Below are 19,476 nucleotides of genomic sequence, written 5' to 3'. Positions count from 1 at the left end.
GTAGGAGGATGGTATTTCAGTGTCTGCTTCAGTAAGTGGGGTATCTTTTGCAGGCTCAGCAGAAGGATTTAGTTGCAGTTTAATGAGAAAAGGGATGCTGACTAGTTCCCTTCAGCAGTAAACTGGTGTTTTGCACTCTGGTCTGGATTGATTGCCTTTGTAAACCCCTCAGACAGCAGCGCTGGGAAGCCTTATGGGAGAGGATTATTTGAAGCGTCTGTGCTAAAGTGGACTTCAGATGCTCTACGCAAAAGGTGTTCAGCATCGAAGGTGCCACAGCTCCTGTAAAGGAGGATTTTGCTGTGGTTGGGCTGGGGGAGGGCAGTGTGATCAGAGGCACACGCATGTGCTCCTGCTTGGAATGGAGCTACCCGTTGAGGAGCCTGCAGGGCTGGCTGGCAGAAAGGGGTATCCCCTGGGGAAGCCTGTGCGCTTTATTCCCTTTTTTATTAATTTTAAGCAAGGTCCCAGATGTTTAAGCCCTTTCCATACTCAAAATTAGAAGAAGAGGTAGTCTTGTGAATCCTCTTTAAAAAATTCTGTGTTCACTTGCAATGTTTTTTCTCCTCCATTTTTTTCCCCCATTAGACACCATCTTATTTCATGTCAAGTAGAATAAAATGCCTGCATTGGTAATCCTGCCCTGTTTAGACAAGAAATTAGGTGTACAAATGCCAAGAATGATAACCCATCTTTAAAAGGTTTACTGTGTCTGGCAGTGACCCAAGGCATCCTTATGTATTCTGTGAAGACTTGACATGCAGTGTTTTCTTCATTTGTGGAGCAAGAAATGCTTATTTCATCTGTAAAGAATGAATTTCTGGAAGTAAATTGATACAAAAGTGTGCAACGTGTTCTAGGCCTAGATCAGGTACCCACCCTTTTCTGAAAAGCATCAAAATAAAATTATCCTTAGCTGGCTAACTTAATAGCAGCGTGGTATCTGTGAGGATGTTAGCAGGTATAGAGGTTATGACTTACTAATGAGTTCATGTGGAAGCGATCTCAGCAAAAAATGTTGTTGTTTAAATGCTACAAACTACCTCAGTATTTTGAGCTGGGGCCTACAAACTGTTTATATATAAAATCTGTCATAATGAAAATGCTAGTGGTTATTGTGTGCTTATTTCAGTATTTAAAACTTCGATATTCTACTGTTAGCTGGTCCAAGATGCAGTGGTATTTTAAGTGTGCTATTAGAATGTTGGTGAGTAGAAAGAGAGCAAGTACTGGTGCGTGTTTATACAGCCTTTTGGAGAGGTGGTGTCCATAGAGAGTCATCCTGTCCCTTCAGCACTGTGTGCTTTCCATCTGTGCAGCAGAGTACCTGAAAAAGGAGGTGGAAGAGAGCTTAAGCCTTAAGTAGTTGCTCAAAATTCTGTCTTGTTTACTGAGAATGAGATAGATTAAAGTTAACATATAATATCTGTGGAAGATAGCTATATGTATTTTTTGGGACTACATATGGTTAGGAAATAGATAATTCTCACACAATCAAACACTGATATTGGCAGAAGGGCTGAGGAATTGATTAGGCACTCTGGAACTTGATCATACATATCCAAGAATCCATATGAAGCTGGTGACATGTTTACAATAATATATAATCTGCCATAGAAATAGGATACAGTATCATTCACTTTTCAGTGTATCTACTGCTTGCCATGAGTGAAGCATACTGTAAGCCAAAAGAACAGTGATAATATCTGTTCATTGTGGGGCTGAACTCCGCAGAACATCTAATCAAGTGCAGGTGAATCTGCTTTTCATAATTATGTTTAATGGCTGTTGATGAGAACTCTGAGATTTTATGACTGATACCTTATGCCTTTTACTTGCAAATAATTCAGCTTTTTCTGCTTGCTTCCTTATCTGAGAAGGTATGTGATCATTAGCATTGTTAAATACTGATTGTGATTTGGGTATGTGATATTTCTCGGGAAAAGGTGCCAGCTCAGTGGGTGACTGTACACAGATGTTTGAGAGTAAATTTTTCCAAGTCTGGACAAGCCAGTAATGGGCCCTAATAAAGCTAAACAATAAAGAAGGATGCCACTTGTTTGTCGTGTCAGTAGCTACTGGCTGTAACTATAGTAATCAGAGTGTTGTCCTGCTATGGATGTATATTTGAAATCTGGCTGTGAAACACGTCCGCAAGAGAATTTGCCAATTGAGAGAATACATGTGAAAATTGGAAAAGGAGAACATTAAATAGAAACCACTGCAAAGTAGTTTTTAATTATCAGCTTACTAGTAGCTGATCACACACTGAGATTACATGACTTTATAAAAAAGTGATAGATAAGTATTTCATCGTCTTGCTTGCCCAAAATGAGTTATGTAATTTTCATCTTTCTGAACCTTCTTCTCTTAACTAGTAGCTGTTCAGACAGCGTAAGACTTGGAGAATGGGAGCTCTTTAGTTTTGTGTATCTCACTAATATGTATGTGGTTCTGGTTGCGCCACTATGAAACGTTAAAATGCTTCTTCTGTGTGCAACTGCATTTTAAATTGTTTTGTTTGGCAAAGCAGTATGGGTAGCTGTGACCTTTTATTTAGTAACTGATGCTTAAGGATTGTTGAATTCAGCATAAGGGAGTGGATGACTAAAAATGAAGATTGAACATCAGACAACAGTGGAAGTAAATCCTCTAATAACTGGCCACCTGAAAGATACTTGGAGGCAAGTGTTTGTGAAAGCGTGCGTGGTGTTCTGCTGACGCTGCTCTGTGATCTGTGCACCCCACCCAGCTGGTGGGTTCCAAAGTCAGCAAACTGCCTGCTCTTAAATTGCGCTTTTGGGGTCAAAAGAGACTACAAATACAAATGAGCTGCAGAATGGCTTCAGACTTTTTGCAGATCTACTGTTCTTCAGTCTTACAAGAGCGGAGGTGATTTCCCGAGTTTTGTGATGATGAACTGTACAGACTGTAGATTCTCAAGTTTTAATAATTGACCGCGTTACCTGGCAGTTTAATAATCTGCGAAGTTGTCTTCAATAAATTAGCTTTATAAACTGTGTTCCAGTTCCAGAATGAACACAAACCTCAGTTCCTGAGAGGAAGATGAAAAATCACTGCTGAACTGTAGTGATCACAGTACAACTCAGATACACATTCCTGCATTGCGTAAAGGGGTGGTAAGGAGCAGATTTCTGTATGGTTTTTATCCAGGTACAGGATGCTTAATGAAGATATTGTTACACTTTGACATAAGCCTTGCTGCTAGGTTGAATATTGCTTGCCTTTACTTCCCTTTTTATTGTGTGGTTTCTCTTCAGCAGTTATGTAATTCTTCAGTTTTTGTCCATCAGGCTGCCTTTTCAAACCTAGCAGGTGGAGCTTTGCTCTGGAATGGTGTTCTGACATCTTTTCTACTGATAGGGATGTGGCTAAGTGGTGCTTGTTTGGGGTGTTTGTCTGTGGCTCTGAGCTAGATGTTGTTTCTTAAAGTGTGAAATGTGGCAAGACTGCCAGGATGTGTGAGGGCTTGCAGCAGGCTATGGGTTTTTTGGGGTGGGTTGGGGTTTTTTTTGGTAGTTTGAGATCTTGTTGCTAGGGCATTGTTGAGTCATTTTACTGATATATCTGGATCAGTTTATATCCTTCTTGTGCTGTGAAACTTAATTCCTTCTGTCATTTTCCTTCACATTTTGTTTCCTGGGCAACAACTTGGCTTCTGAAGCCAGTGCCTCTGTTTTTAATCCTTGCGCTGTTACTAAGATGATCAATAAATATTGATCCTGAAGTACTGACATTAAGTTTTAAAGCTGATCTCATACTAATTAATAGGAATACAAACCTCTGAGTTACTGCTTCAGACCGCAGCTATCACTACAGCAATGTTAAAATGGAACCATATTGCTTTTACAAGGAGTGCTGGCTGTTTTTTGGGTATTTTGAATATTGTCCTGAAATGCTAAATTGTTATTTAGGAAAAAATTTCATTGAGAAGAGATTATTTTGTATTTATCATGGACTGAATGACCAGCGTGTTTAAAACAACACCAACTGATGCTGTTGTGTTTGCATCCATGCGCATCGGTTTTATTTCAATTTGGCTGCACTGTTGCCAAGCAACAAGTGCACGACTCCTACATTTGCCTGCCTACTCGCTGCTCTGTTATCAACTCATTTGTATTCCAGAAAAATACAGGGAAACCTAAATTTCAGTCTGCTTTATTGAAAGCAGTCAGAGTAAGAAGCCCTCTTGTTTGCACCTACCACAGGCAAAGTTTGGGTAGGGAGCATAGCCCTAGGACTTGGGAGTGCCATCTTACTTCCATGACCATCTGCAGGTTTTTTGTATCCTATCTTCCCAGTCCTGTACCTGTATTCAGAAAAGCCCACAAGCCCATTTCCACTTCCAGGCTTTTACTGGCATGCTTAAGACTTTGAAGTCTGGGTAGCAAGTCATTCAGTATGGGGATTTGCAATTTGCCCCAAACAACTTCTGGAAAACAGTATTTTTTATAGACTTGGTGTTCACTGAATAGTCTCATTACAGGTAAAACATTCTCTGAGCATTTGAGGTTGATTCCGTGTAGGTGTGTTGCATGCAGTAGCATTTGACATCCTGTGTGGAATTGCTCAGCAAAGGCACGTGTAGTATTTTGTGTAATTTCCTCAACTCAAGGCAGTTTAGTCATACCATCTCATTTTGTGATCTATGTCCTGCCTTGCAAGCTAAGCTGCTTTAAATAATGGGGCATTTCTGCTGGCCACTGAAGGTACCAGGTACATACTGCTTGTGATCTAGGTAGTCTAAACTTTGACTTGGATAACTAGTTCTTGTCTGCTTGAAATGTGTATGAAATGTTTGCCTTTGAGGTTGGGTTTTTTTAAAAGTTTTCTGTCCTATTAGACATGGGGAGTCTTTTTTTGAGAGGGAGGAAGAACCACCTTTTTCTAGCATACAGAGTTACTCCTTAGGTGTTTGCAAGTTCTAAAGGGTAGGAAGGGGAAAGGTAGACCCTATGTTACTATTGTCTCATCAGATTATTGATAAATGATATTAGGAATACATCAGTGTCAAAAAAAATATAATTTGATTTAACAATAATTTTCCCCCATAAGACATGAAGATTGAGCCAAATGTCTGCTTGAAATGGGTTTGTATAATAATAATCTATTCAGTGATACTACTATGCTTATTTGAAAAGAAGCAGTGTCACTAATTCAGTTCAGTACAAACGTAACTTTATTTTTACTTAAATGCCAATGAAATAACTGTACAAATTCATTGTGTAACATTCACTGTTAGAAATTAAAACACATTCCTGGTTATAGAAATACTGTTCACAATTGGAAAGTTGTGACTTCTCCGATACCAGTGGTTGTAAATGGTCTACAGCCCTCATTGACACCTAGGAGAAATAGGTAGAGGACTCCAGTCTCAGTAGTGAGGTTTTCTGGGTTTTGCAGCACCTTCATGCTACAATAACTGGAAATTAAATGGCCTGAAATGAATGGAAAACTTTGTATAAAGATTTGTAATACTAAGTGAATAATACTTTTTTTCAGTTAACTTGTTCTTCAGTTTTCATTTCATGCTGTTTGCAAAACTTCATCTGTAGTATATCAAGTACCTTTGCCATATAATTTAAATTATTTTCCTAGAGTGGACAGAACCATGCGTGCAACTATTTCTACTCACTGATGGTGCAGATGTCAAGGAGAATAGCATTCATGCTCACCCTTATAAAGCAAGATTTGGGTGTGTTCAATGCCATGGACTGAGTGTGTTTTTTTAAATAACAAGATTCAAGGATTGTTTCAGTGACAGCTTGATAACTAATTGTTTAATTGATTTGTTACATAACTTGTATTAGAAATTGGCTGACACTTCATTTTACTGGTCAGAACGTAGTAGTTTGATATATACTGGCTGATTAGAAATATTCTCTTAAGCATAATATATTAACATTTTGGATTTTTGGATGTCACTTGAAATAAAGTTAAGGAGTTCCATTTCATTAATTTATGTAGATAACTTCTTGTTGGAGAGTGCCATGGCATTGAACATCTTGTGTTTTCCTCTAATTTGATAATTTTTTATTTTTTTTTTAATATGGATAGTGAGAAAGAACTTGCCTGCAGTCTCTTAAGTCAAGACAGAGCAAAAAGAGATATCAGCCCCTACCCCTTTTCCCATGCTGAAGTTAGACCATGTTGCCTTCTCAGTTTACACCCTCTTAGTAGACATCATGGCATTGTCATAGTATTCCTAAATTCAAAGCTGTTGTTCTTCATATTTAAAATATCCTAATACATATGAAGCAAACATAGATACACATGCTAGCGATTTTTCTCAGGAATAACTTCTGATTAGTGAAACAGCTAGGTTTAGTGCCTTTATTTTTCCCCTTCCTTTTGCATGTCGTCGTAACTTACAAAGAATCTGTGCTGCTATATTACAAGAATTGCTCACTGGCAAGTCAAGCAAGACAATGCAGATATGATACAGGCCTTCTATTTTTTCCAGTTATTTAATGACAAAATCATACATAAAATCAGTACTTAAAATCCTGATGTTTTATTCTGTGCAAGTAAAATTAAAAATTTAAATACAAAATAAGCACATTTTTAAAAACAAAATCATAGGTTAGTTTTACTCAATTAAGACATATTAAAATAAGTAGCAGCTTAGTATCAAGACATTAGTGTGCACTTCTTTAATTAAAGAATTGTTATTTTCTTTAGATCAGAGTCAGAACTTTGCATTTCTTGTACTTTTATTCATTATTTCAACTGGCTGTCGTCACTCCAGCTATGTATCACAGGAATAAACTCAGTAGTTTTCACGAGATACAAGCCCTTAGCCAATAAACACTGCCACTGCATTAAGCATTACAACATAAAACAAATACATCTCACAGGTACTTGCTTCGGAGGGCACGTGAGTATTCAGAGTATTTGTGGTGGACTCCTCTTTCCTTAAGGTAGCAGTTGTGCTTTGAGGCATTTTGGAGTAGTTTGTTGGCATTCCACTGGTGATACTTAAAGTCATAGGAGTGGTGGCTGGTCCTGTTGAACGAGTCAGGCTTGAGTTCAGCTCGGTTGAATCTTTGATGTAGATTGTGTGTGTGGCTGCTGCTTCTTGAGAGCTGACCTTCCGAGTTGTTAGATCTTCTGGGTAGAGGAGTAGTGGTCGGTCCGTGCTTGTAAACAGCAGGGTTTGGCTTAAGGTTGCCAAGGTGGTAACTTCCTTAGCTTTAAATTGTTCATGCATCTTTGTCATTGTGGTTGGATCAGTTGCCACTGGAGGAGCAGCCTTGTCTGCTGCCTTCATTCCTTTAATCATGAGGCTGGAGTCCATAGCTGTGGGAGCCACTGGAGATGGGGTGGCACTCATCCAGAGCACAGACTGGTTAGCACAGGGAGCCCCTATAACGTTGGCAGCTGTTCCCTGCACCCATTTAAGCAAATAAGGGATGTTTTGTTTATCGCTGCAGGACCATGGGTTGTTATATAGTGTTACTACTTGCAGCTGAAACAGCTGGTCAAAAGCTTTGTCGGGAATGTATGTGAACTTGTTGTTGTGCAGGTAGAGGCTTGTAAGGTGTTGTAGTCTCACCAGTGTTCCTGGAAGTATCTGGGACAAGAAATTATTGGATAGATCCACCGTCTCTATGTTATAGGGCATATTGGTTGGAACTGTCCAAAGCTTGTTGCTGCTGAGGTTGAGAAACTTCAGACTGCTCAGTGTGTTATTGATCAGAACAGCTCTTTCCACCATATTCCTGGAAACATCGAGCACTTTAAGATTCCACTGGTAAGCTGTATCAAGTTTCTGAAGAACTTTAATGTTGTTGTTTATGGCGTATAATTCCCATAAGGACTTGGGCAGGTGAGCAGGAACATTCTTGAGCCAATTATTTGAAATATCAAGGGTCCTCAGATTGGTGAATTTCGTTAACTGGTGATCAAGATCTACAAACTGGTTAAAGGACAGATTTAAATATGTAATGTTGTCTTGAAGTCCATGTGGCAGTACAGTTAAGTTTCTGCCTGAACAGTCCACATTCCTGTCGTTTCCTGAGCATGTACAGTTAGGAGGACAGATACCCAGAACAGTGGGTATGAAAAACAGAAGGACCAGCAGACAGGTAGATGTATTCAATATCTGGTATTCCATTTTTGCCTGAAAATAAATACACCAAAACGACACCCTTTAAATCCATGTAATATATTTTATTTCTCTATAAGGGTTGTCTTTGCAATGACTGTTTGCAGGAGAAATTAAGTAAAAATATCAATAAACCCCTTTGTGGCATGGTCCTTTTTAGAATTGTTCAAGAGAGACTTTACAAAGCATCCCTTCATCGACTGTCATGTTGTCTGGCAGAATGAGACTTGTTTTTTCATCTCCCTTTCCCCCTCAAGCTCAAATGAGGGCTTTCTTCCGAAAATGCAAGTCTCTTCCAAATGTTATACAATGTCTGCTTCTTGTTTTTAGTGATTTCAAGCCTATATTATGTTTGGAATAATGTGTTCTTTTATACAGGATGAAAAAATGGCTGTCAACTGGATCTGCTTTACAAATCTCTGCAGTAATGTAGCAGTCCCCCCCATACATGCATGCTATTTGCTTAAGTAGAATTGGTTAAAAAACATCTTAAATTGATAGGAATTTAGTTTGAAACATAAATTCCACATTCATGCTAGCATCTACGTTATTATTTTTCCATCTTATAGTGTTAATTACATTCTCAGAGCTGGTAACACATGTTTGGAAGCTGAATTAATGTTAGTAAGAAATCTCTGACACTGCAGCAAATTTCTGGTGCAAGCATCTGTCATCAACTAATAATTTTGTTCTTATTTCTGTCTCTAAATTTGTAGTCTGTTTTTGTGGTTAAAAACAAAAAACACAAACTTACCTTAATCTCTTCTGCAATATCAGCACATCATTTCTGTGAAAGATTTAAGCTTAGAGGTCGTCCTGTTCTAGAGAGTAGCTACAGTTGCTGTCTGTGGATTGTGCTTGCCTCTTCAGCTGCATCGTATTGCTGCTAGCTGGGGCTCTGCAACCACCTGATCTGCACTACATTGGAGGACTGCAGAGCTGTCGTTGGTGCTGACTCAAATTTATTGCAAAGCGAGCATATTCAATAAAATTGTTGGTTTTTATAATTTGAGTTAGTTAACAACTTCATCTCTGTATTTTATGCTCTGTCAGTGCCTCAAAACATCTAAGATTGTCTACGTAAACAGTACTGAGTGAAATTCCTGTAGGCTGTTTTAGCCTGAGCTATGATTCCATTTGAATGTTCCTATTTAAAAAGTCTGTTGTGTTCCTTTTTTATCTTCAACTAACTTCTCCTGTAATACAGGTTAATGTTAATTTAGGCTTCCAATCTTAAGCTTTATTAAGCTACACTGCCAGAATAGCCTTTCATATTTTTGAATTGCTCAGTTTTCTACTCCTCAGATCAGGCTATCACTATATTGTCAGGTGTAATATAGCTCAGCTTGCAGGGTTTTACAGTTTTCTGTAGGAAATCTTTATCTGAATTTCTTAAAACAATATGGTAAGAGTGGATATAGTTTATAATACTGTCAATTTTAATGTAGCATATGCAACAAGCCTTAAAACAATCTTTGTGTAATTGGAATGCTATTCTTCAGGCATACACAGTCATATTGCTCATATAAACAGTAAGAAAAAATTGTAAAAATCTCTTCGTGCGTCCATTGTATGCACAGCAGCCTAGAATTGCATTTGCATAATGCATGACTTTAATTTTTAATGGTAATTTAAAGAATTTTAAGTTTATTGTGCAAACACATGCTCTCTGCAACATCCAGAAACATATTCCCTCCCCAGGCAAACTCAAAACTACAAACTCTTTGACGTTTTCCGGAGATGCCATGGAAAGCTAGCTTCAGCATCTAGCAGCTTCTTTCTAGAAATCCAAACCTTCAGTACTGGTTTAAAAAAAAAAAAGTTAATTTACCTCTGAGACCACCCTCCTACTTCCCACCAAGAAGTTAGCTTACCAAGGTGCATGGTTCTAGACAGGACAGAAAGTTTTGCTTGTACTCTGGGTCCAGAAAGGAATATGTAAAACACTTAGGCACCTTGACTTAAAAGGAATGTAGCATCCATTAATTTAATGTTTTTAAGTTTATATTAATAATATTGAGTGCATTCTGAAACTACTGCTTCAGAGGTAGAAATTAGTGAATGCAGGCAACTAATTCTGTCAGTCATTTGCAAGGGTGTTCTACAAACTGTTCTATCCATAAAAATCCAAAGTATCTAGGTAAAAGAAAGCCTTTTTGTACTTGTTCTTCAAGTGTTTGGAGCCATTTCAGCTTTTTAGTGACCACTCTGTTAACCATTTACTCGCACTGTTCTCTGCTTTACCAGACAAAAGTGAGCGGAGATTTTACACCAGTAAACTTATTGGCAATATTTGATCTAAAGGAAGTCTCACTGCTCTTAGTAAAGGACAACTGACAGCTATTGGGAGGATTTGTTTGATACCTGTAATCTGTTGTTGCCCAGTCCTGTGCAGAAAATGGGCTTTTGTATAAATGACGATAGTCTGCATGTCGAGGCATTTAGATTTGGTTTAGAATTCAAGCTTTGTATCTAAGCAAATATTCAGTTGTGCTTTAAGTGACCAAAACATCTTTGAATTAGGAAGCTTTATTAAAATTAACTTGAATTCATTGCATTCACTTACACAGCCTAGTAGAACAAACAATTTTTAGTAGCCCTGAGAACATCTACAGCTGTACTGTTTCTTGAAAGCTCCATGTCCATGTGTTACGTGTAGGTATATACTGGCACATGAAGGTGTGGATACTGTTTTCTGTGGTCTCCAAAATCTGGAGTTGCTAGTTACAGATAACTAGTGGGCTCAATCCATACTGTATTTTGCAATTATTTGCTTCAGGCGGAAGCAGGTTGTTCCCTTTTGTGAAAGCTGAAGTCAAGTGAAGAAATGCTGGGGAAGTGCCTGCACTGTGGTCTCACAGTTCTGGTCTGCATCAGCTTCTCCTTTTTTTTTTTTCAGTTACTTGAATACTTCATTTAAGAAATATGTGAAGTATGCTGGAAATCAATCTTGGCAGCCTACAAAGGGTGTTCTGGCTGTGGCAGCTGGGGCAGTGGCTCCTGAATCTCTTGAGTGAGTAACTCAGGTGGAGGCGGCAATTGTTCCTCTGCTTCTGAGTGAAATTCCTGGTACTTGCTGGGGTCTGAACTGTGACCCTCAGTTGGTTCCCTGAGCCAGTCAGGCGGAGGTGGCAGATCTAGGCATTCGGATAAGGCCGCTGCGGGAGGATAGGAGCTGCGTGCACAGCTTGCTGCTTCTGAGGTGGGCGCTGGAGATGCATCCTTGTTGGAAACTGAAACGGTGGCTGCAGAGCAGTCTTCGGCCGGTGGAGACAACTGGCGGTTTTCATTGATGGTAGTGGGTTGGGGTGGTTTCTCCGATGCAGTGGGATGGTCATGGAAGTTTGTGTCTTGTTTCAATTTCCAAGGCAACATAAATAAAACTGATGAACGTTTGGTACCCTGGTCAGAGTCCGTAAAGACATCTGGTGTGTCTCCATCTGCAAATGGAGACCGACCTGCCCAATTTGAATCAACTACAACTGGCCTCTTGCAGCATTTCCACAGAAGAATGATAATAATAGCCATTATCATACTAATCAAAATGATGCCAATTATCAATGCTGCTATCCAGCTTCCATTGCTAGGTTCTGCATGTGCTTTGGGGAACTGAGGTGATGTTGTAACTGTCAGTGCTTTTCCAGATTTGTGTAAACTGGGTCCAGTTGCTTGCAGTTGATACAGAGGAGCTTTGTCTTCTGCTGGACTCCTGATACTGGTGTATGCATTTTGTTTATTCATGGAAGTGTTTTGAGATGTTGCTGTAGAAAGTGATTTCCAGATTCCTCCATAGACAAGAACCAGTATTACTTTGTTGTTGGCCATTTTCCTCCAGCCTCTTTAAATATGTCCTCTCCTGCAGCAGGAATGAAATAGAACATATTAACTTGAGAGCTGTGTTTGTTGTGTTGTTGCACTTTACTTACACCAGACAATTTTATGTTAATACTGTAGTAGTGAAAATAATATTAGACCCAATTTTTAAAATTTCATGCCTGTTTCCATTTGCATAATCAGCAGGTTTGTTGCTAAATTTACAAATAACAAGCAGATTTTCAACATCATTGATCACACTAATTAAGTGACTTTTTTAAAGAGAATGTATCTTATTATTATTATCTTTTTTCACCTTATCAGAAAAAGGCACCAGCAGAGAGGTTCTAACAGTGTTTCAGAATAACAACATGTATCAATCACAGAAATGGTTACGGACCTGGAGCAAAATATGAAACACTCGCAGAAGTATTGACAAACAGCATAGTCATGAGTAAAGGAAAGTGTCTTGTTTTGTGGCATGTAAACCAAGACCTAAGTAAAAGGCTCTTTACAGTTCTCTTAAACTTGTATTTCCTGTTCTTGCCTCTCTTCAGCAGTTAAAGGTAGAGCATAACAATTTTTTAAAAAGCTTCGAAATACTGATGCTGTAATGGAATGGCATTCTAATGTTACACTTTTTATAAATATCCTGCATGTGGAACGCTTTTTGTAATGGAAGAGATAGCGTTAAGGTTTTGGCATGGAACAGATTTCTTGTTGTTCTCATTTTAATATGCATAAATCTTTGTGGATTTACAAACAAGCAAAATTAAATTTCAGATGAAACAGTGTAAACACATATGAGTAGTAAATGAGTGCTCCTTGACAACGTTATGATCTAAATACTGTAAGGTTTATAATAGGTAAAAATGATTCTATTTAATTTTTATTGTGCCTCCCTCTTTCCAAAATATAGTCAAATAATACATACATGTGGAGTTCATGATTGTTCATAGTAACAAGATCAAACAACATGTGTTTGAAACCCTAATACTTCTAAGATACAGACATTCAATAAGAACTTTGCATATGCCCTGAATTTAGGACGTATGCAGTGCTGTACATAGTGCAGTTCCATTTCAAACCGAACAATACAAGTAGTAAGCCTTTCCATCTTGGAGTTGATTCTTACCTGCACATTTATCTTCGATCAAGCACGCATTGCCTTTTTCATTTGAAGCCTTAGGAAGACGGACTGTGTGCTGAAGTGAAGCAGCTTAAAATGGCTCATTTCATGTTGAAGTAGGTTTCTGCAGCTAAAGAGGAAGTGTACCAATACTTGCTGCAGGAAATGTCAAGAGTGAGGAGATTACTAAGAGCCTTATCTCAAGAGTTTGCATGCCTTATGAGCAAACTTTTCAGCTCTGTTTTTATAAAACTCAGATATTTACACGTTTGTGGCTTTTGTCTGGTATGTGTGTATTATGTAGAAATTCATAAATACTTGTTTGCCTATCTTTGAAAATAGTTGTAGTTATCTCTCTGTGAGTCAAAAATTATGCAAGTTTGAATGGGATTTGAATCTTACTGGTTTAATTTCAGTTGTGAGTTTGGTGCACTGTCATGATTACTACAGGAAAAGCAACCTTCGGTTCATTACAGGGAGTCATAAAGAGCTATCTGATCCCGGGATGCTGCCTTGCTTACACATCTTCATTTGTGTAGTTGCATTAAATAATAGGCAGATAACTACAGATTTCACCCTTCTCCAGACCCCAACTCTCTATGTTAATTTTCTGTCTGGACAACTTTTGTACCTGCTGCCACTGTTCAGGGCTGTGCTCTCTGAGCAGCTGTTTTCCCACTGTTTGCCTTTGTCCATACCATTTAGTGTAACACAGACTATTTCCTTTTGTTTCCGTGAGCATTTTTGCCTAGAAAGGCTGCCTGGCAAAAGAAAAAACCCAACACAACAAAACCCACATCAAAATAGGTTGTCACAGCATTTTGCAAGCGTATCCTGACAGTGCCAAGTAGCCACTGCCAGACCTTCTGCAGCTTCTTCATCTCCTCCTGCTTTTCTTTTTGTGCCTCTCTTCTGATTGCACTAGTTCTCTTTCAGACTCCCCCTGCTCCTGCATCAAACACAAATGCTGGTCTCATACTCACACTGTAACTTGGTTTCTTGCGTGGATTCCTTCATCTCATCCCCATTCTCTTCAACCCCCATCGTCTCCACCTATCTTTTGCCACGGTTCCCATCTCATTGACAGTACTTTTTTCTTCCTGTTTTTCCTTCCTTCACTGATATGGTCATGATTCTTTCCTTTTTTGCCTGCTTTTTTCATGACACTGCTGGTTTACCCCTTTAATCTGCTGCCTGCCTGCTAACAATTTGCCGTGCCCTGTATGCAGAGTGGCTAGCTCTTACAGATTCATTCTCCTGTTTTAGTTCTGCTACCTTTCTAGCTGTGAGCAGGTTTACACCAGGTTAGATTCTCATGTTTGCTATTTCAGATTCTTTTTTTAGTACTTGCACAACCTCTGCTGTTGCCTCCCGTGCTTGTGGTCATTTTTGGGAAGGAGAAGGTAACCTTCCCCCAACCACCCTACCCTTCAGCTCTCTGTCACCCGTGTGAGATGTTCTCGGTTCATCTCTGCTAAGTACTAGGTTGTCATCACTGATCTGTCACAGTTTGCCCTTATTCTTCTCTTGGTTTTTCTCTTCATGTTTTACAAGTGCCTGACATAATCCCATTCCACTTGTGTATTGTGTTGCACCTCCTCCCTTTGAGCTCTAAGGTCTAAATATGTGGTTTATGGCAGATTGATTGGAATTTGCCCTGTTGTTGGTTGGGGTTTATTTTCCATCTCCGGTGATCTTATATTCTAATGACTCCCAGTTCTGGAGTAAGCTTGCAAACTCCTTCCAACTTTGTTTTCCGTACTGCACAAACTACCTTTGACATGGGCAGTTGCATTTCTTTGAGATCTTGCGCTCTCTTGGCTTCCATGATGCTGTTGTCTTGCTTCTCTGTTGCTTTTTTACTTGCCTTTCAGCTAAGTGTATGGGTGATGAAATGGAATGCAAATGGGAATTCAGTCTTATGTCCTGATTCTTTCAAATTCATACAACCATCACTTGCATCAAAAACTTTTATTACAGATGCAGAGGGTGTTTAGACCTTTGACATTATGCAGGTGTAGCACTCGTAACCATAGTGCCACAGATTTTCTTTAACCGGAGAAGTAGCCTGTGAAAAGCTCATGCTTCCTTAAAATAAGAAAGCTCTGCTGTAGTGAGACCGGACACAGACATCACCCCAGAAACATGAGAAAATCAGGTCTCTCTGAGAAACTAAAAGTTGTGGTAGTTTTGAAGAAGTTTTTGGCATGTTCTAATTGGTTATATTAAGACACAGTGGAGTGTGTTCCCATGCTGCAAGAAATCACAGCTAGTCATCAGAGGGAGCTTTGACTTTCAGCAAATGTTACAGGAATGTAATATTCCAAAATGCCGTGTGTAATATATCTTTGGCAATATTTTGACTTAGAAAAATAATATCACATAAGACAAGTTATTTAAAAACTGATGTTGCTAGTTTATTTGAAATAAATTTGAAACTGTTTTCGTACTCTGACATGTAATACAAACTTCATATATTCATATGCGAAATAAAAACACAATAAATACGATACATATCTCAATCTCGTTCAAAAGCAATTAAGCTGGTTTAAGAAGTTCTAGATGGAAAAACCTGAAAGAGCATTTAGAGAGGGACTAGTTCCTGATTCAGCAATTGCATCAAAGTTGATACTGAAATAAGTTTTTGTTAAAAAAGCAACTTGGTTATACCTGTGTAGCACCTTATGGAATGATATTTATTAGACTAACAGTCCTTTCCTTTTTGTTTTTTGTTCTCCCCCACTAACGACCTTTCAGTATGGGCAGACTTCTGTAATTTCATTTTATCCCGTTCAGCTCCTGTCACCATGATTTCTGGTCAAAGGAGTAAAACCAGTCTTGACACTGTATGCAGAAAGCTATTCAGCACAATCTTACTCCCTTCTTGATCTACAAGTTGCTACAGCATTCCCACTATCATAAAAGAAAACCCCCTAAGGTCTGAATTTAGGTTTTCTGTGTCAAAATTCATGTTGTTACTTGAAAGCTAAGTTTTAGCCTTATATTAACGATGTAAAAAGTAAAAATATGAGTTTTGACCTGAGTATGAATTAAATCTCAACTACAAAATTGGTTAAGATGGGTTTGTGTGACTTCGATAGTCTTTTTTCCTGTTCATTATGTATTTCTTTAGTGAGTTGCTCTGTAGTTTCATCTTTGGTTTTCCTCTGGATCACAGCATCTCTCCCTGATATTAGGTCCTGCATTATCAAGTCAGTTCCAGTTGTCTCCTTCGGCATTCTCTGCCACGTCCCTGCTGCAGTTGGCCAGAAGCTGTTAGTCGCCAGAATATCGCCATTGCTCCTGGGCCTACGCTTCCCTTGCTGAGTTTTTTTGAGATACGACATTTTGTTTGCTATTACGACTGTTGACAGAAATAAGAAGGTGCAAATAAGCACAAGTACTGCTATTATAATGAAGCAAATTAGTATGAGAGACTTATTGTAGTCACATGTTTCTTTTGTCATTGTACTCTTGGGTTTGCTGGTATTCCCAGGTCCTCCGGTGGCAGGAACTGCCGCTGTGCTTCTGGCAGAGGAAGATGCTGCATTTTGGGCTGTTGTGGAGGATAAGGATCGCAGGGTGCTTGTCTGCATTTCAGAGGTAGTCATTTTGCTGCTGAAATTCTGGCTCGGAGGAGAATTTGTGTTGGCTTTTTTGATGTTATGGCTTCCGCTTAGGTTTTGGCTGACAGGACTCTGGGTTTCATTTATAGCCCAAGGATAGTGGGTATGGTTTGCACTTGCATGCAAACACAGAGAAAAGATTATCACCACAGGGAAGGTGAAGTGTGGATTATTATGTCTCTTTGTCTTCATCTTCCTATTTTGTCACCTGCAAAACCACAAATTGTGGTATTAGTTTAGCAAATGCTGATTCTTAGAGGTTTGAATTGGACTTCTCGGGGAGCAGTAGGCAGCAGCCTTTCTGATGGAAAAGCATATGTAACTTGACCTCATTTTTAGTGGATGTAGGACGAGTTCAAGTACTTGGTATTCTGAAGGAGTAAATTGCCTTGCGCTTCTGACAGTTTGAGGTTTACAGAAAATACATGAAGATTTAAAAAGAACATGAAGCAAAGAGAAAGGAAGGTGTTTCCTACTAACTACTCAGTGATGTGGAGACAGATTCTATGGTAGTTCCTCCTCTCTAAAGCTGGCTGCATTACAGCTTTTAAGTTCGTCACTTCTGCTTTTACGTACTTAAAGGAGAAAACCCATGTGAAGTTCACAGATTACTGCTTATTACTTTCCTGTATTCCCCTGAATGTCGGGAAAGTAGCTATGCTTGTAAAGATGGCCAAGTGAAAAACTTCAGTATAAAATGCTCCTGTAAGTGACAGCACTAACTTTAACTGTTGGTATTTCTTAGCACAGTTGTCTGGGGTATTTCATAAATGCCTAGAAAAATCTTTTTTCTCTAATTTTTCTGCTTTGTTGTAGAAAAGGCTGTTTATCACAGATATAAGTCTCAAATTTTTCTCACAAACGTGCTATAGATTGGGACATTTTCTTTAAAATGCCTGAGATAATTATGCAAATGATACCACCATTAGAATGTTCTGTTTCACATTTGTTTAGTGCTCAAATTTGCATCTATTGAATTTGTCTGGAGGGCAGGAAACTGATCTTTAGGTCAGTCTGATACTAAGATAATAACCTCAAAATAATAGTGACAAATGAAACTAGCAATGAGCCACTTCACTGCTGCTGTTTCACCCAGTTTGCACGTGTGATACACGTTGCGAGTTCAAGGCTTAGCATCCAACCACTGTCTCTTTCGCCCGTCTCTGTTAACAGAAAAAAATGTTTCCTCTGAAAATTACAGGCTGTGTTTGGTTCAAATATAAATACTAAAGGGAATGACCAAAAGTAACAGTGCTATTTTTAGAAATACATTTGTTCTTGAAGCTAGTACTTTAAAGTTAACGAAGCTTATCTATATGTTTGTGAAATTAGGTAATTTTGAAATATTGCAGACAACATTTACTTTTTTCATACTCAAAAGTTAGCATGCCTGCCAAAGAACTTAATATGCTCACTCCCCAAAATCTGAGGGGTGAACTTGCCTTACCTTGCAAAATCCCAGTGGCAGTACTTCAAATTGCTTAAGTCCTGCAGGAGAATGGAAGAACTGGTGTGCCTGGGGTGTAACTGGGCAGCGAGCTGGGGCGGGGGGTCCTTCCTGACATGACAATGAGCAGCAAAAGAGATATGTATCTTTTACTTTACCATTCACCCATGACATAAAATTAAAAGCATCCTTTCTGGGATGAATCCTTTTTAAGGTTGAACTAGAAACCATCTTAGTAATTGACTACAGCTCAAGTAGAATTTTTATCTTTGTATGGTAGAGGTTGCCTGGATGATGCCTTGTAGCATACTTTAAAAAGGAAAAAAAGCAAAAACAGCAAAGCTTTTATTTATTTTTTTTTTTTTTTAAAAAAACAAACACCAAAACAACGTTCCTCATAAAGTTTCTGCATGACATGCAGAACTGATACATCTGCCTATCAGATAGTCTCCCAACGTTTAATGTCACTGTCTGGGAGTTGCAAGTCTCCTTCTGCCTGCTCCCTCCAAAAGTACAATAAATCCAGTGTCAATTGGAGTGTTCCAAACCAGCCGTGCTTTTCTTAAAAATAAACAAACTGATGTTGTAAAGGCTTTGCTTAAAATCATGAGAGGAAAGGAACTGTTTATTTCTTTTTAGTTCAACCCTTTGTGCCTGGGTAGTGACAGGGTCTTCTGTCAGTAGCCAGTGAGAGCTGCAGTACCTGGGAGAACAGAGCTAAGCAATGACTGCCACTGTTAGTTCTTTGGAGTCCAGTGGTGAATAACCTTTAACGTTACTAAATACAGTTATGTCGGTTTCAGCTGGAGATAATACTTGTACAGATTGTTACTATTTTTTAGTTACTTGAACTTCTTTAAAAATACTTTCTGCTTATAACTTTCTACACAAAGAAACTTTGAAGCGGAGCTTTAAAATTGGAGAAGGAAAACGTGTACTTACCTTGTCAAGATGTAGTCAAAAGAAAATTGGCGTTTCAGATATTTAGTCCTTTAACAATAAAATTTCTTTGTGTATGTATTTGCTCTTAGGATGCAAACGACCATTAACGTAGAGCAAGCAGATTCAGACAGTGCTGGTATTTTTTAAGCAAATCTGTAACTGAAATTACACGTCGTTTACTCTAAGTGGAGGACTAAAACCACAGAGATGACACACTTCCTTTTTGTAACAACTATACCATGACAGGCTGTGGGGGGAAAACACCAACTTGCCCAGATTAGCTCTCAGAACAACAGGAAGTAACACGGAGGGGGAAGCATCTTGGGCAGACAAATGTTCTGTGTTCATGAAATGCATCTCCTCAGTTACCCTGCACACAGGTGGTGTACCT

The 19,476-nt window shown here is 38.8% G+C and overlaps 3 protein-coding genes across 11 annotated transcripts in view; 1 reads left to right on the top strand and 2 right to left on the bottom strand.

Annotated features, from left to right (window-relative positions):
- NF1 (neurofibromin 1) overlaps positions 1-19,476 on the top strand; it is a 103,697-nt gene that overhangs the window by 53,548 nt on the left and 30,673 nt on the right. Inside the window, exon 37 of one of the 6 annotated variants that reach the window (XM_055721032.1) lies at positions 12,266-13,070. The exons of the other annotated variants lie outside the window; for them this stretch is intronic. Coding sequence (XP_055577007.1) covers positions 12,266-12,308 — 43 coding nt within the window. The 3' untranslated portion in view covers positions 12,309-13,070. Of the gene's footprint in view, positions 1-12,265; positions 13,071-19,476 lie in introns of those variants that run through there. 6 annotated transcript variants of the gene reach the window in all.
- Positions 5,183-10,501, bottom strand: OMG (oligodendrocyte myelin glycoprotein). The gene is made up of 2 exons (XM_014280442.3): positions 8,883-10,501; positions 5,183-8,143 (listed from the first exon to the last, which is right to left on the bottom strand). The coding sequence occupies exon 2, from the start codon at positions 8,135-8,137 to the stop codon at positions 6,818-6,820; it is 1,320 nt and encodes a 439-aa protein (XP_014135917.2). The 5' UTR covers positions 8,138-8,143; positions 8,883-10,501; the 3' UTR covers positions 5,183-6,817.
- EVI2A (ecotropic viral integration site 2A) lies at positions 10,638-19,267 on the bottom strand. Of its 4 annotated transcripts, XM_055721082.1 has the most exons (4): positions 19,086-19,262; positions 18,144-18,254; positions 13,077-13,226; positions 10,638-11,984 (listed from the first exon to the last, which is right to left on the bottom strand). In XM_055721082.1, exon 4 carries the CDS (start codon positions 11,951-11,953, stop codon positions 11,087-11,089), a length of 867 nt encoding a protein of 288 aa, XP_055577057.1. In that variant the 5' UTR covers positions 11,954-11,984; positions 13,077-13,226; positions 18,144-18,254; positions 19,086-19,262; the 3' UTR covers positions 10,638-11,086. The 4 variants fall into 4 exon arrangements, 3 of the variants coding, with proteins under 3 accessions (XP_055577057.1, XP_027661975.1, XP_014135918.1); XM_027806174.2 differs by lacking the exon at positions 13,077-13,226 and having other exon boundaries at positions 19,086-19,264; XM_014280443.3 differs by lacking the exons at positions 10,638-11,984; positions 13,077-13,226 and adding an exon at positions 15,459-16,904.

This window comes from Falco cherrug, chromosome 1 (assembly GCF_023634085.1).
Source record: "Falco cherrug isolate bFalChe1 chromosome 1, bFalChe1.pri, whole genome shotgun sequence".
NCBI lineage: Eukaryota > Metazoa > Chordata > Aves > Falconiformes > Falconidae > Falco > Falco cherrug.
The sequence above is the reverse complement of the archived record's forward strand: the minus strand, read 5'-3'. Positions and strand labels throughout refer to the sequence as shown.

Excerpts from the sequence above, each read along its gene's own strand:
- OMG (XM_014280442.3), bottom strand. The coding sequence starts at position 8,137 with ATGGAATACCAGATATTGAATACATCTACCTGTCTGCTGGTCCTTCTG.
- EVI2A (XM_027806174.2), bottom strand. The coding sequence starts at position 11,953 with ATGGCCAACAACAAAGTAATACTGGTTCTTGTCTATGGAGGAATCTGG.